At 37.4% G+C, this 17,094-nt stretch overlaps 1 protein-coding gene across 2 annotated transcripts in view; it reads left to right on the forward strand.

Annotated features, from left to right (window-relative positions):
- GALC (galactosylceramidase) overlaps positions 1-14,600 on the forward strand; it is a 36,997-nt gene extending 22,397 nt beyond the window's left edge. The window contains exons 8-17 of one of the 2 annotated variants that reach the window (XM_056346205.1): positions 382-537; positions 2,321-2,445; positions 3,655-3,782; positions 4,255-4,344; positions 5,606-5,695; positions 6,038-6,182; positions 6,676-6,856; positions 8,261-8,424; positions 10,161-10,237; positions 11,975-14,600. In XM_056346205.1, the coding sequence (XP_056202180.1) occupies positions 382-537; positions 2,321-2,445; positions 3,655-3,782; positions 4,255-4,344; positions 5,606-5,695; positions 6,038-6,182; positions 6,676-6,856; positions 8,261-8,424; positions 10,161-10,237; positions 11,975-12,118 (1,300 nt within the window). In that variant the 3' untranslated portion in view covers positions 12,119-14,600. Of the gene's footprint in view, positions 1-381; positions 538-2,320; positions 2,446-3,654; positions 3,783-4,254; positions 4,345-5,605; positions 5,696-6,037; positions 6,183-6,675; positions 6,857-8,260; positions 8,425-10,160; positions 10,238-11,974 lie in introns of those variants that run through there. The other variant, XM_056346206.1, reaches the window with a different exon arrangement.
- Positions 14,601-17,094: the final 2,494 nt, after the last annotated feature.

Consider the following 17,094-nt stretch of genomic DNA (forward strand, 5'->3'; position numbering starts at 1 on the left):
TTGATTTTATAATTATTTAAGTTTGTTTTTTTTAAGATAGTACATTTATTTCGCACATTTATGAAAATCTTTAAGCTCAGTTTCAGGATGAAGTTTTGCTTTAGCAAGCTGCAGAATTCCATGCTGTATTTAAAGCTAGGTTTGCTTATATGCTTGGCATGTAACAGAAGAAATAATCTTCTACTGATGCAAATACAATAAGCTACAGGATTTATAGTGCTCTGTCTTCCCATTTTCTTCTATTCTATTAGTACTATTCAAAAGAAAGCTTGTTTTTCATTTTCAATTTGGGGGAGGTGAATAATTTCTGCTGTATGTACTTTTCAGGCTTTGATTTTTCGTTCTGTGGTAAGTGCTCGCTCTTTTCATAATATTGTGTAGGGCTCACTATCCTGGAACAAAAACAGTGCCAAACGCCATATTAACTAAGAAGAAACTGTGGTCTTCAGAAGATTACAGTACTTTCAATGATGAAGGAGGTGCAGGCTGCTGGGCTCGGATCCTGAACCAAAACTACGTGAATGGAAACATGACCTCGTAAGTGTTGTGTTGCTTGCTTTCACAGCTTCTTTAAAACAGTTCTTACATATGTACTATATGACACATCCATCTGCTATGGTAAGGTAGTAAATAAACTGAAACCACTGTCACTCTGAATTCAAATATAATAGGTTATGAAGTCTATTGTCCTTAGTTTTTTCTGGGGTGGAAGTCCCACAAGTTTTAGTGTATTCTTGAATTACTGTTCCACAGTATCCAGTGGCTTAGGCAGCTGAATTCAGATGCCTTTGAGACTCTGATATTTGTTAAAAAGGGCATGTTCTTAAGAAGAACTAACAACATGAAAAACATTGGAGGAGAATAACAATAAAGCTGATTTATCTGTATTTTTCTTAAGGTCTTAATCAGGTGGTTAGTCTTCAGTAGTAGGTATGTATGTAATTATCTAGTTTTTCCATACAACTTCTTTCTCAGAGTGCATTCTAAAACATATTGTGGTCTTTTGATATGTTTACTGTCTATTGTAGATGTTCTTTCCAAACTGAGATCTGGAAGAAAGCTGTTCTATAAATTTTCTGTCTCCATCTCTGCAAGCTGAAATTTTTTGACAGATTAGTATTTCCTACACGGATACTTGGCCATTCTGGTTGCCTCTTGATCCTCATATGCTTTAATATCTTACTTCAGGGTCTTTCTTTTCCCATCATTTTTCTTTTTTACAAGGCCTTTGTAATTATATATGCCCCATTTGTTTAACAACCTGACAGACAGACCTATGTATCATATTTAGAAATTCTTGTCAAATACTTTCAAGTCCATGTATTCAATATTGAAGTTACCTTGGCTTTTATATTGAGAACAGAGTCTTCCTGATGAAAGGCAGGATACCTTTCTGCTAAGCTTGTTTCCTTTGAACGTGAGTTCCCTACATTCCTTTTCTAAGTTTGAACGTCTGCAGAACAATTTTAATGTGAGCAAGCTGAGTTTATAACCCAAGAGCTGTTTATTTTTTTGGGCACCTTTTTTGTAGGATTTCTTTATCTTTTCTGAAATGCATGTATAGTGTGATAGATCTATGGCAATGGCTTTGGAATGAGGCCTTTTTCTCATTTATATGCAATAGCGGAACAGCCTGCCAGCTTTTGCTTTCTACATAACTGCCTTATTAAGCTGTATTTGCATACTTATGGCACACAGGTCTTAAGTTTAAAGTCCTAGTGAAACATTTTCATTGAGGACCAAATCAAAAGTTCTGAAGTAATGAACCTTGTCAGTATCCTGACAACTTCTTGAAATAACAGTAACTCCTGGAGGATGGGTGGTTTTCTGTTCATTATTTACAAGGATAAAGGAAGGATATTTTTTTTTGTAGTGGTGCATAACTGCTTCCCCAAACCCTTTCCCCAAATAAACCTACTGCCCATACCAACCAACCAACCAACCAAACCGCATCTCAAACAGCATCCCATCAGAAAGCTGTAAATCTTGATAACTTAATTTTTTCCCCTTCAATACAGGGAAAAAACTCCATCAAATGAGGTGATTGCCCTCAGAACACATTTCCTTTCATGTGTGACTTTTAATGGTGATATAGCTGGAGAATGTCTCATCAGTTTCTTAAGAGTTCTCTCAACATTGGAGGTTAATTTGTTTTATTTTCCTCTCCTGTGGTTTTTTTCCTTTAGTGGGGAAGATTTTTTTTTTCCTTAAACTTCCTTTCATTGTATGCTGAAAGAAAAAAAAGAGGAATAAATTCTTGTACTAAATTAATCTAATCCCACCCATATGAATGGAACAAATAGACCTGTTTTTCTTCCAGAACCATCGCATGGAACTTGGTGGCTAGTTATTATGAAGAGTTGCCCTTTGGTCGATGTGGATTAATGACAGCGCAAGAGCCATGGAGTGGCCACTACAAAGTAGAAGCTCCTATTTGGATTACAGGTAAAAAGTTTGCAGTTAAAAGAAAGTTTGGTGATCAAGCACAGGGCGTAACTGTATTTTCTGAGTCCTTTATTTAGTGGTTTTATTCAAGTAGATTTGTGGAAAATTTTGTGAATGCTTTAAAGAAAGAGGGGGGAAAATGCTCCTTGTAATAGAAATTGGAAAGATCTAGTAGCAAGCGAAATCTTAATACTTGGTCATTAGATACAGCAGAAATGAATAAGCTACTGTCTTTTATAGTTGTTACTATTAAAATATTTTGACATGCGGTACCCGTGAAGGTTAGTGTGCTTTCCTTGTTCCTTTCCCTCTTCTTTTTTTAAATCCTTAAGTAGACATTTGATGCCTCTCAATTTGAGAAAATGGAACAAAGAACCTCTGTGTTCTTGTCCTGCTTGAGTTGCTTGGCCTATGTAAGTCAGAATTTCTTTGCGCTTGGGGAAAGCGGAGCATGCTCACATAGTGTCTATGGACATGTGGTTTCACTGGCCGCTCTGTAGTCCTTCTGTAATATTTTACTGACTTTGCCACAGTTCAGTAGAGCAGGTAGCATATGCAATGTCATGGAGGAGGAACAAGGCAAATGCCTTCGTTTTTATTCTTCTGCTAGTTAGCTGTACATGTAAAAGCATTAAAAATCCCTGAAGGCCATACTGTCATATGAACCATTCTGAATAACTGAGCAGTTGTTCCTGCTTCCACGTTGCTCAGGGCTTTCATGATCCATTTCTTTTTCTTCTTTCATACTCTCTCATATGCTGAAAACCCTACTTATTTTGTTATTCCTCGTGGAGATACCCATATATACTTACTGTGGCTCAACTGTTTATTTAAGAAAAAAGAAAAAAAAAAAGGTCTGGGAAAATCTAAACTGTGATGAATGTTCATATTGCATGTAATGATTGACTTGTATAGTAGCATAACAGCTTTTTCTTCCTGTCTAAATAATCGTTATAATTTTAACTGTTTTGTCTGCCACAGAGCTGATGTTCTTAATTGTGCCATAGTATAATTCTGTAATCTTTCTTCTTGTATAGGTAGAATTTATTTTGGAAGTTCCATTACTTTGTTCCCAAAATCAAGTTTTTGTTGTGTAAACATGCATGAGAGAGAAATTTAATTCAGACTACAAATGGTGGTATTTTTCATGAGGACAATTATTTTCTTCTGATATTTTTTTTCCTCTTTTTTTTTTCTGTTTTGTCTCAGCACACACAACGCAGTTTACTCAGCCAGGCTGGTCATACTTGCAAGTGGATGGGCACTTAGAAGGAGGTGGCAGTTTTGTAGCTTTAACAGATGGCCTAGGAAACCTTACCATCATTGTTGAAACTATGGTATGTGCATCTACATTTCCAGTGAACTAGGAAAGATAAAGGAAATGTTTTGTTATGAAGAACCTGACTTGGTTTATGTAGTTTAACACCTGTGAATATGTTCTGTGATGCTTGTAGATTTGTTAGTGAGACTACTAGAGGTCCTTTTTTCTAGCTAAACTTTAAATAGCTAGTTGAATCTTCCTGGAGACCAACGCATGTGTCATCTTTAGATCACAAATTACCTTGAATTTGTTGACACACTCTTGGAGGAAATTAAATCATATGCTTTATTAAACAGTATTCAAAATAAATTTTTTAAGCTAGTATAATTGCAGTTAGTAGATAGAAGTGAAATAAATAGTTGCAAATTGATCCTATGTTGCTTTTTTATTTTCAGTTTATGCTGTATGTTTTTCATGAACCATTGCCATGTGATGCATTCCAGTAACGTATGTATGTTCCTTCTGTTACATTTACTTTTTTTCTTCAGACTCATAATCACTCTCAGTGTATCAGGCCTCCGCTGCCTCATTTTGATGTGAAACCTCAGAGAGCAACTTTCTACCTCAAAGGGTCATTTGTAAGTAGATCTTGAATACCTTTGATTATTCTGGTAAAATTAGTTTAATCAAATACCTGCAAAACAACGTCACAAGTTAGGAGGAAACTGGAATTCTTTACCTCCAATACTAGAGGCTGTTATACATCTGGCAGTTTGAAGCATTCTAGTTCTGCTTTTAGCATGAGATGTGATGCCATAACTGAATTTGTAGAATTACTACATCCCAGTCTAATCATCAAAGAAGAAATTCCCAAGAACAGAAATGCAGTCGGATTTTTTTTTTTAGGATTTATTCCAAGGCTGGGTGCTGTGACATGCTGACATAGTCTGAGCAGCCAGCATGGCTGTGACCTTTCTAGTTGGTACCAGCTCCTTGCCAGGGCAGTAACTGCAGTTGATTGTATCCTGTAGGTTATGTTCTTCCATCCTGTGAAGAGATATTCTGAGAATCTCCCAGTTTTGTTTTTTTTTTTGTAATCTTGCTGAATTGAATTTCCCTCTGAAATGTGAACATTACTTTGACATTGTAAACTGGAGTGAGTCTTTGTTAGTTGATTTGGATGATTGCTTCTCAGAAGCTGAAAGTGTTTACTTATTTGGAATTTGATTTTTGGTAGCATTAATTTAATTTTGGAGGTGGTAGTTTGGACAATACTTTTGACAATATAATGTTTTGCTTTGGAAAAGTAGTTCAGTGTAATACACAGCTACCTTTGAGGAAGTATCAAACTGCTTATCCAAACCAAACTCTAGCTTGCTTTCTTTGTTGTTCATCTGGGTAACTAAAAAAATTATAGGGGTTAGATATGATTAAAATCTGTAACTGATGTAGTTGATATAACATAGTATTGCAGAAGTTTGGAGGTCTGTAAGCAAAGTACTTTGGTCAGGAATGGATATCAAAGAATCAGCAACTAAACTAAAGGTCCCATTAAAGCAAAATTAGCAGGAGGTTATTTCAGCCTTGTTGCTCCTAGGCAGAGAGCTTCTAGTAAAGAGATACTGTGTTAGTAATTGAGAAGCTAAATATTGTATATGTGATTGCAATGCTTTCTGTCTTTATAAGCAACATTACTGCATGTTAGGACAATGGCTTATTGACATAAAATCTGTAGAAGGATAAGCTGTATGTAACGGCTAGCTGAACAGGGTGGTGGCCTTTAATGTGATAAACAGTCTAAAATAACAAAAATGGACACCCTTAGAGGATTGATATATCTTAAGGTGAATATTCAAGGTGAGGGGGTTTTTTTGTTTTAAATATTGTGTTTCTTTATAGTATATGGTGGAAACCCTTCAAGTGTGGCATTCTAGACTTGGTTTTGAATCTGGAAACACTAGTCTGTTCCAGCAACTCTGTCCTGTAAAGGTAAGTTGATTGATTTTAATTATAGTCTCAGCAATTTCAGGTGTTTCTTCCCCCTTTGCTGGAAATCCTGGACTTTCATGCCTAAACTACATAATTAGGGCATATTTTACTAGCTCCATTTGACTACAATTTTACTAGCTGTATAGAAGCTTACCTGGAGGTAATAAAGAGTTTGGGGGAAAGGGGTTTTCAATGTAGCTCAGAGATACTATATGCTGAGGCAAGATGACAAGATTTTGGCCTTAAATCAGGACTTTAGAGGATCTTCTTTAATTCAGGAAATTGGGTATTTTGTTATTTAGTTGTTTGATTTTTTGCAGCTTGAGCTTTCTTCAATTCCAGGTGTGGAAGGGAAGTTTTTCTTTAGATCTAAATGTGGATGAAGTCTACACTTTAACCACACTCAAGACAGGGCAGAAATGTGGTTGCCCAAAGCCTCCACCACCTCATCCCTTTCCTTCAAATTACAAAGATGATTTCAATATTCGTAAGTCAGAATTCTCTCATCCAAAAACTTAATTCACACACAAATGTAGTCTTAATGTAGGAAGGCAATAACAATTATGTTGAGTCCTTTAATGTAAGTGACATGAAGTAGTCTGAATATGTGTTTTATTTTTATTTATAACTACTTCTCTTGTAACTTACACCTGTATACTTAGTTGCAGTGAGGTATATTTAATTCTATGTTTTAACTGGGCGGTCACTAACAGTCTTAAAATTCTTGATGGAAATGCTATAGCTCATAATTATAGTGAACTAGTTTTTAGAAGGAAGGTAGAGAAGAAGGTAATTTACTGGGGTCTGCTTAAAAACAAAAGCAAAACTAAAACCTCCTTCCAACTCCCAAAACTTCAGTTTTGGAGACTGTGCTTTGATAGTCAAAATTCTGGAGATTATTTTCAGAGGAAATTTCTGAAAACAAGTACACAGAAGAAAATTAATGTTTTGGTGTTATTTGTATTTTACTTTCTGAACAGGTAATCCACCTTTCAGTGAAGCCCCAAATTTTGCGGATCAGACAGGTGTGTTTGAATACTTCATAAATGCTTCTGACCCAGGAGATCATGTGTTCACACTCCGCCAGGTGGTGGTTCAGCGACCCATCACTTGGGCTTCTGATGCAGACCAGACCATCAGCGTCATAGGAAATTTTCAGTGGTATGTAAATACTATTTTCTAGTGACATGTGGGGAAACGTCCTCCTTACCAGTGTGAATTATAACCAGTTTATCTGTCTCAAGTCTCATTTCTCTTGGACAGAAGGATTTTCCGTTCAGACTCTGTAGAAATTATGACTTAAAGGGGCTTAGAGAAGTCATTGAGCCCTGCTTAGAACTATTGCCAGCTCTAGGAGATCACCTTTGTCTTTATCTAAATGAGTTTTAAAAGCATCCAAGGGTGGAGAGTCTGCCACATCTCTTGGTAGCCTGGCCTACTGCTGCATTAGTCTTGGAAATTTCTTTTCCCCTAATGTCCTGCTGGGCATATTTATTCAAGCTGATTTTTCAGAATAATGGATCTGGGTTAGAGTACTGGAAAGACAGAGTCAGAATCCTAATTCCAAGTGTGCACTGAGTTTCATTGTGTTTTTAAATGGGACAAAAAAATTGATTCCGTTTGAATCACTTGGTTTTGAGTTGTCTGATTGCTAGCAAGTTGATCAGTCTCTTATCAGTGAAATAGTCTGGGAGTTAATGCAGTTACCGCTGTTGCAGACTGCCACCTTCTGAGCCGTTCCTAGAATTGTGTGGATCTGGTTCAACTGCTACTTAAAACAGTTTCATTTCTGGGTAAATGTAACAGATTGGCAGGTTTGATAAGAGTATGGTTAGGACTGAAGATCTTTCTAGGAGATATAATGATGGTAATTTGGAATCAAGCAACATATTTTAGCATAAAGTTTATTTAAAACTAAAAAACATTTGGGAGAGATCATGTTGACTAATTGGTTCAGTACTAGTAAGTAATAATAAACGTTATGCTTAATTTTTTTTCTTGTCTTTGGAAGTCTAGCTTAAATCTTTTGATAGAACAGGCATTTTAAAGAATATATCATTTTTTTTTTCACTTTGATTAGATGATTGATCACCCAAATGCTTTTTCAGAACATGCTTCTAATTTCTGGCTTGGATGAGTGAGTGAATCACTTAGCTCTGAAGGCCGGAATGCCACTTTATGTAACTGGAGGTTGTTCTTCAGTTACCTGATGTTTTCTTCTGTAGCCCTCTGTTAAGCAGTCCTTTGTAGTGTTGTTTTTTGGTTTGGTTTTTTATTATTTTTTAGGAATTGAAAGTTGCTGACCATACATTTCATTTTGTTGTTGGTTTCTGGGAAGAATTGCTCTTCCTAAAAAAAACCATAAAAAAAAATATCTATGAACTCACAGGTGGGAAACAACCAGTCTAGACAAATCCTGTGCATCTGGCACCTGTAGGTCACAATTTGGATTGCTAAATCTTTCCTTTAAAAAGTTGCTGTACTACATAGGGAATACTCTTCTACCTACTGCCTCCTCAAAAAAACCAATTCCTTGCTTGTTAAAACGCTGAACTTGCCTTATAGGGTAAACATGACAGTCACTTGTGACATCTACATAGAAAAACAACGTGATGGGGGCGTGTTTATTGCAGGAAGAGTTGACAATGGTGGGATATACGTTCGACGTACCAAAGGAGTTTTCTTCTGGGTTTTTGCAGATGGCACCTACAGAGTCACTGGAGACCTAGGTAAGCAGCTCTGCTACAGTGGATGCTGACATATGGATGTGTCATTTTGATAGTCTTCCAAATATGACTAACATTCAGATTTTGTAATTCACTTCTTATCGCTATGAATTTAATCTATTCTGCTCTAATGGTGGCCACATTTTGTATATGAAGAGAGCATCTGAAGGCTACTGGCTTGTCCACTTCTCAGATTTCTGGATATTTTTTTTTCTGCTGTCAAAACCTATTTTACACTAGCAAATATAAATTATTTTGCTTTTCATAAATACTCTGATACAATATTAATTACACAAAGGTTTGATCTGTATTCTTATACTACATCTAAAAAGAAAATTCTGTCTGAAATGCAGTGGCTGTCTTGTAGAAAAGTGCAAGTCAATGTACGTACATCTGGCTCAGGTGATGCTGATGAGTGGCCTGCTGTTTCCACAAATTATGCATTGTTAGTGGTCTAGCTCAGTGGAGTGAGAGCAAATTCTGCTTGTGATGCTAACACTCGTATGTGTTCATCTATAGAGCACACAAAAGTGTGTTATAATGCTTCAATAGCTAGAAGTTAATTTGCTTTGAAATAGTGGCAGGTTTTGTTGTTTAAATGCATTTTCTCTCACTTCATGAATATAAATTAAAATTTTCAATGGTTTCTGATGAGTCAAGTGCAACTTCTAGATCTACAGTATATCTAATACGAAAACAGCCTATAATGACCCATTTTACTCTACTGGACCTTAAAAATAGTCTCAATTTCTATGTTGTACCTGTAGCTTCTCATTTCTCCTAATTTTTGGGGGTGGGTGTAGAGGCGTTGGTTTTTTGTTTGTTTTTTTTAATTATTATTTTATTTTCCATTTTTACCATGGATGGGTAGCATAAAGTAGGCTTTACATGAGCTTCTCTTAACGTAGTGGTGCTCCCTACAGAAACTTTGCAATGTCTAACTCCATAACAACTTAAGTTTCAGCTGTATGTAAAAACATACTGATGTTCAGAATCAGTTCCAATATTTATTTTTAATAAGACATAACAACACTACCCAATTAGTTTCTCAGGCTGTCAGAAGTAGTTTTTCCTAGATGAAATGAGAGGATTTTGATTAACCACCTCATTATTTCAGACTGAGATACTTGTTACACAATATGGTAATTTTTTCTGTACAGATATTTTTAGTGGTCTTTATATTTTTCTAGAAGGGAGCCTGAATGTTAAATTAACTTGCAGCTAAAGCTGTCTACTGAATAATTGAAGATTCTACTTGTTGCACTTCATTTTTAAATCTTTTTTCAGGTCTTCCATCCAGGTGTCGGTCACACCCAATTTTTGCTTAGTTTAAATTTTCACTAGAACAAAGCAACATGATGATGTGGCAGTTGAAACCCTCTGATTTAAAAAATATCCAATACATAAAGAAGCAGATCTATAGAACAAGCAGAGCAATAGCTACTGTCACACTTCATGAACCCATATGTTTATTAGAGAGGGAATCCTTATCTCAGGCCAGATACCCAAGAGCATTGGAGATTTCAGTGGAGAAGCAGTCCTGGCAAAACAGGATAATGCACTGATAATGTAGAGACCAGGCTTGTGTGTTAAGGCTTCCATGGTGCAGTTGAAATTGGTAAGATGTCAGTCCTGAATACTTCTGAAAAATAGGTATTATGTTCCTTTGGCTTGGTGTATTTATCAGTCTCAGCAAAGGGGTGAAGTAACACTTTGCTAACTTTAAGTGTGTTTTGCAGCTGGAGAAGAAATATTAATGAAAGGACTTTCTGGTGTCCGGGATAACGTGTGGCACACGCTTACTCTCAACATCCAGGTAAAGACACAAGCAAAAAGCTAGAAAACCAGTTATGAAACTTCCAGTCTTAAGTTGCTTAGACAAAACTGTGCTATAGTATTGACTGTCTACTTGGATTAGTTTGCCCTATCTAAAACATAAATAATATCTATGTTATTTTAAACCAATATTAAAATACCATGCCAAGTTCTGCTGCCTGTATTTTTAAAGACATCTCGAGAAACTGGAGAGGATATAGAAAATAACTGGAAAGATGAGTTGACAGCTGGAGGGAGGTAAGAGGGCTAGAGAGGCAAATCTTTTGTTTAATCTAATGAAGAGATCATGACCTGACTTCCTGATCTGAAGACTGTCAGTAAACTAATAAATAGCCTGTTTTACAAGTCTGGCTCCCACAGATTCCTTTTGCATGCTAAGGCCTTGTATGGGAGCTAGTTAAGGACTGGGGAACTCAAGATGAGCTGCCACCCCTCTTTCCTATACTGAAAAAGCATGGGCATAGTGCTATAAAAATGGGCCACAGTTAATAAGAAGCCTGTCCACATTCCGCCCCCACCCCTCGCTGCTGGCAGTCGTCATTTGGTGAGGAAAGTAGTCCCAAGCTCTACTTTAAATATACCTGTGCACTTAGCTGGGTGTGACATTAGTGCAAGTCACTAAACGGCTTTAAGTTCCTCCGCTGAATGCCTAATCCTTTTGCTTAACATAACCCTTGCAACTGTAATGTGGCCTGAAGTGTGGGGAAGCTTGAATCTTAGCTGGAGAGATCTGCGGAAGCAAACTGTCTTAAAATTATGCACGGAGTCTTTCCCTCATCCTGAAATGTCAGTGAGTATTAGCAGCTGTCATTTGTGCTTTCACGTTGGGAGACAAAGGGACGCTCACACCTGAGGCATTCACTGGAATGGACATAGGTTGCCTTTGGCTTCTCTACACCCATGCTTATGACAGTGATTGCCATCTTTAAAACGGGCCAAGACATTTGCTAACCTGAATGGGGTGCTGAAGATGAACATAAATCATTTAAAACACAAAACGTTGGTGGCGATTTAAAAATGACGCAACAAACTTCCATCTGTGCTGTTAAAGTATTTTGTACCAAATATGCCTGTGATGTCATGAGAAGAATGTGGAGCTCTCTTTAAAGAATTCTTGTGCTGACTCCTTCTTGAAAGGCATTCTTTGCTTTTACCTGTGCCTGTCTTTCAGATTAAGAAATACAAGTAAAAACACTTTTTTTCTAAATTTGTTTAGTGGAACACTGGCAAGATAAATCATAACTTTTCCTGACGCAGTGTTTAATTTTAATGGCTTGAATGATACTTGAAAGTTCTGCTGTCCCTTCTTCCTCTCAGCTTAACGACTAAAATACATCTCTCTCCTTTTGACTTTTGCCTAATTTTGCAGAATCAGTACCAGGTTGGCACTGATAGTTGGCTTGTTTGAGGGAGCCTGACACAAAGAGAAGAGGAAAACCAGTTTACCTTTCAGATTCTACACTGAGTTTGCAAAGCTGTGAGTTAGATGAGCCTTTTATATATTCACTGTAAAGGCATCAGATCTGTTTCACAGGGCTGATAGGCACTGGAGGTTTCTATGCAGTATTTAAATGTGCTCCTGCATGGAAAATGCATGAAATGTAGTTGAAAGCTGATTTGACATCTTTCTGCCCTGTCTCTTCTCCCATGTGAATAGGCTCAGTGTCAACACAATCACTGGATTTTACAAAGCTAACTTTCTCCTTTTTTTTGACAGGGCACTTCTGCCTCAGGACTGTTAAATGGTTATCCACTCTGGGAGAATGTCACCGTTTCTGAACCAAGTAACGGCTGGGCTGCTATGGGAACTCGCTCGTTTGAGTTTGCACAGTTTGACAACTTTCACGTTGAAGCTAGCTGAGGTGGCTTTTGTATTTGGAGAGCCCGCTTCTCATATTACTTTGAATAAGAGCCAGTTCAGACTTTGAGGACAACTTAATGCTATGCTGAGATTGATCTGTTGGCAAGGAATCTGAATTCTGTCCTTGTTACTTGTTAAAGGTTTACTTGAATAGGTGTCAACCTGACTGTAACTTTATCCCCTGATTCCTATGGGATTTTTGTCCTTTGAGTTTTGGGGGGTAAAATTTAGTTCAAGGTAATGATGAAAACAAAATAATGCATTTAAATCTCTTTTAATAACATCTTAACTTCCCAGCTCACTTTTAAGATAACTTCAGAAGTTAACAGAAAACAGAGCATCTGAAGCTGCATTTTTAAGTTACATGATTGTGTCCATTCCTTTCACTCTGAAAGAAAGAATTAAATGCCATTAAACCCTATGAGCCAGTGGCCCCAGAGTGTTGCAGGTCTGTCATTCTCAAATTTCATTTGAAGTACCAAGTTTTTCTATAGGGATATAAAAAAAATATTTTTTGGTCAGATTTTCTGCTACAGTCTGAGGCTAGACGTTACATTTGATTATTTCTTCCTGATTGCTTCTTCCAGCTTCCATTGCGAGCCCTAAAATAGATCATATCTTCTGTGGAACGGAAATGTGCCTTGTGGCTGGTTAGGCAGTGCAGGTTGTGCCTTACTTCGAAACTACCTCCTCTTTCCGATGAAAGGGTTGAAATGGACGTAGAGATACCGTAAGTTGCTCGTTAATGATAGTTTTGTGGGTTTCTTTGGTGTTACAAAGAATAAAAACTTTGCGTGGTGGATGCTCCAAGTGAGGTCACATGTGGAAAAACTGGCCTTTTTTTCCTAGAAACTTGGGCAAAGACCTCTCGCTTTTGATGGGTCTAAAGCTTAGAGCAGAAAATAATGAAAGCATAACAATGTTGTTTAGCCTGTTATTACTGTAGCACAGAGGAGATGTGGATACTGTCACATCCTGTTATAAAAGAAAATAAAAAATAGCCTTTGCCCTTAAGAGCTTGCAGTCTGTTCATGAGGTGAGTGACAGCAGGTGGATGCAGACAGAATTGTTTAGTGTGCCAGGCGGTAGTAAGGACACAATAGCAGCTGTTCTTAAACTTTTCTTAGGTGTTACAGAGTAAAGTTCAGAGGCGATTTCAGATCCTTGGGAAAGGAGGGATTCTGTTTTGCTGTTGCTTCATTATTTTTTTTCCCAAGTGCAACCCCCCAAAAAATAATAATTGAGAATATAATGAGGTACTGAATGGGATTTTCGTCACACACATTCCAAACTCGGTTGGTTTCTGATTTTTTCTTGTTTGCTGTTGGTTGGAATGAAGATGATGTCTGTTAGCGTAATGAAACACTCCCTCTGTGTCCGTCTACTTTTCACATTCACATCCAATTTAATTGACAAGCAAGTAGTCCCACAGACTTGATAAGGCCTCTGTAGCAGGTGATATCTTGAGAAACAGATTTGCAGGGTACTTTGATTTATACAGATTATTACTTTGATCCACTGTATTTTGGAGGCTGTTTCAAGTGTGAACTTCAGTCATTGAAGTTGTCATCTAATACAGAGTTAGAGTAATACGAATCATTATTGGAAAACTTTTATAAAGGTTATCTTCCAAAGTAGCTTTTGGAGAAGAGTTATCAAAATTCCATCTCTAATAAGTAAAGTATTTTTTATCTTTTAGCTATTATACTGATATTGCTATTGACTGGTTAGGAGTCAGTCATACGTGCAAGTTCCATACATGCTAGTAACCTTGAAAAATGGTCCAAACCACTAAACTTTAACACTCCTGTGGAAGGCTTCCAAATATTAAGTAACTATTTACTTAGCTGGGTGAAAAATGAAAGCCATTTTTCCACTGCAGTTTCATTTGATGGTTGAAGCATGGATGCAAATCTGTCATTACTTGCTTGATTTCTGAAGGGATGTCACTGGTAACTCCAGATGTGAAGGAATCTAACTTTAGGTCCTCATATTCAAGTAATATGAGTATAGGAGAAGTATTTCTCAGAATAAGCTTATTTTAGCTGTGATGGATTTTTCCCAGTAGGATACTTCTTGGACTTCCTGGTAGCTTGTGTGGCTGCAAGCAGTGTTTGTGTAAGAGAGAGATCAGCAATGATGCAGTTATTCCAAAGGAGCTGTCCAGGTGTTTTTTACTTTTTAATGCACTAGTGTAATAAACTGCACTGTTTAAACACAATGTACTTTATCACTGGAAGTGTTGATTTTTTTTCCTAATCTTTTAATTTATAATGTTAGAGGATTAAACTGTTATGAACAGTGTGATTTAATGCTGATATAATGTTATTCATCTTTATATGTCTGTAATTCTTCACCCTTCAGCTGGCTGCAATATGTTTGGCAATAACAAGCTGTCAGGTCTTTCACTGAGGGGTGGATTTATGTTGTTGATTATAAATACTAATCATTCCAAATGGACAAATAAAACACTTAAACCCCCTTTATTTGTGCAGAATCCTTCTCTAAATGCGTCTTGGTTTTCTCCAGTAAGAAAGCTGACAGTTTTTCCATTGTGATTCTTGATAAATATGCTTGGCATTAACTTAATTGGCTTGGAAGAGTTTTTCTGACACTGTATAGCCAAACAGTCCTCATTAACAAATATCTCAAAATCCATATGCATTATCACTTGTGCTGTTGATAAAATGAATTTTTTTTTATAGCGCTCAATATATGTTTTGCTGCTTTGTTTGTTTTTTGGTTTTTTTTTGTTTGGTTTTTTTTTTTTTTTTTTGCATTTAGTTAAGGGAATTCAATTGTATTTGAGGGCCAGTCATGCAAAACTGCTGAGTATTAAGGTCTTGTGAGATCTAGCTGAAAGTCTTGTTCCTAGGTATGGAAGCAGACAGTGCTGTACGGGTGTACTTTTAAAGCTCAGATGAGGTTTTATGGAATATACTTTTGAATCTAGCTTCAAATGTGCTCCATCCCTCCACTCCCTCCCCACCCCCAAACTTATGGGTTCACCTTTAAAAGGGGGGCAGAAATTCCATAGAGCTTGTCGTGTTTTCCAGGCCATCACGCCGGTACATACAAATTACCGTGGAAATACTGTCTTCCAGTACCAGGTATGTGTTACCACCTGCACAAACACTGCATCCAGATCAGTTCTGCCCCTTCTCTGCCACCCCACCTTTGAGGTTAGACACAATTAGCGGTTCTTGGGATTTTCAAATTCCTGCAGAACACCAGGACTTCCTAGCTTTAAAATTGCAGGAGACTCTATACCTTTAGGCTACTGATGATGGTTCCTTTGGCAGCCGCCTCCTGGTTTCACTGTATCACAAGTAAATTTCTAGTTCAGAATTTGATTTGGAGTGCTAGTGGTTTTCTCCTTCCTTATTGAATTAGTTTTATTGCACAGTAGCAGCAGGTAGGTTGTTTTCACTTAGTAATTTTTCATCGGTTTACCTGAAATTTCTATTTGCAGTTCATTTTCTGGAGGGGTGCGCATAAAATGTGTGTGGTGAAAATAGCCACCATAATTATTGCTGTCTTTGATTTCAGCAGCATGGGCGAAGAGGGATGGTGCTTGGAGATGTTCGTATCCTCCCTTAGATGTTTTGGGTTTGTTGTGTTCTTGTTTGGTTGGGTTTTTTTAACCCCCTTGTAAGTACTACATTCATACAAATCTAGCGTATGCTGGGAGTGGTGGGCAGAGGCAAGGTTGTGGAAAAAAAAAAAAGAAAAACAAAACCACCAACAAAATCCAGCCAAACCCCTAATCTTAAAAGACTTGCTGGGCTTGTAGGGGAGTCATCAGGTAGCTATTTTAAGGTTTTGACTATACTATGATATTTGACGAGGGGAAATATCATGTGCCAATTAATGTCAGGGCTTGCTGAAACAGAGAGGTAAAATGCAAATGGTTATCCATTTTCTTAACAAAGAGAACTTAGCCAAAGGTTAGATGCTTTTTGTGTGTGGCTGGAGCCTTAGCAGTCATCCTGTCTGTACTGGTAATGCATGAAAAGTTAGCATAAGCAAGTTCCTCTTGCCACTAGATATGTTCCCTCCATTTATGCTCAAGTGCCACTGAAACAATAAAGGTGTTGTTTCTTGAACCTGCATTTTAAAAAAAACCCAAAACACCTACTGGCAATTGAGGAGTGGAAAATGTGTGTTGCAGCAGTGTTGCCAAGCTTTCACAGTGTGCCAAGATACTTCTGTGTGGTTTTCATAGTGGCTAAGACAAACAACCTTGAAATGCTATTTTTTCCCCTCAAGGAATTATGTTTGGCTAAGGTTAGAAACAGATCCAGAACCCAAACATCAATTTTGTCAAGGGGCTCCAAGTAACTTTGCAACTACCACGTGAAACCTGTCCTTTACTTTTGAGCACCCCAGGCTAAACTCAGACGTATCGCTGGAAAGTGGAGATGAAAGTAACCTAAAAGTATTTGTTAGAGTGCGTGGACTTTTTTTTTTTTAAATTCTTTTTCTGTTAGTTTCAAGTGTACCTGACTGAGAGTGAAAACTTAGAGCAGGAAAATGGTAATTTTCATTTTACTGTGCTCACAGATGCATGTCAAAACGTGTAACTGTAGTAGGGGATGGCTCAGGACAGCACTAACTTTTGAGGGTTTGCAGGAGAAAACAGAACCTAGTACGCCAGGCTGGTGTGCAGCTGTGGTCTGGGAGACCTTGGTGGTCCAAGAGAAGATAACACCAAAATGTCTCTTTAAAAAAATAACAACAAACAACCCCCCCAACAAACTGTGTGCATGTGTACCCAAATAATTTGGGGAAAAGGAAAGAACAAGCCAGGTTTAGCCTGACTTTGTTCAGTTCCTGCTGGGAAGTGTCATCTTCCTTGCTGTTCTCCATGAACAATAATTTAATTCAAATGCCCATAGAGAATACAAGACTTCATTGCTGCTAAGAAGCAAATGTTGTTCAGCTAATTAGAGACTGCCGTTCTCCAAGAACGCTAG

The sequence above is a fragment of the Falco biarmicus genome, chromosome 7 (genome assembly GCF_023638135.1).
Source record: "Falco biarmicus isolate bFalBia1 chromosome 7, bFalBia1.pri, whole genome shotgun sequence".
Classification (NCBI taxonomy): Eukaryota; Metazoa; Chordata; class Aves; order Falconiformes; family Falconidae; genus Falco; species Falco biarmicus.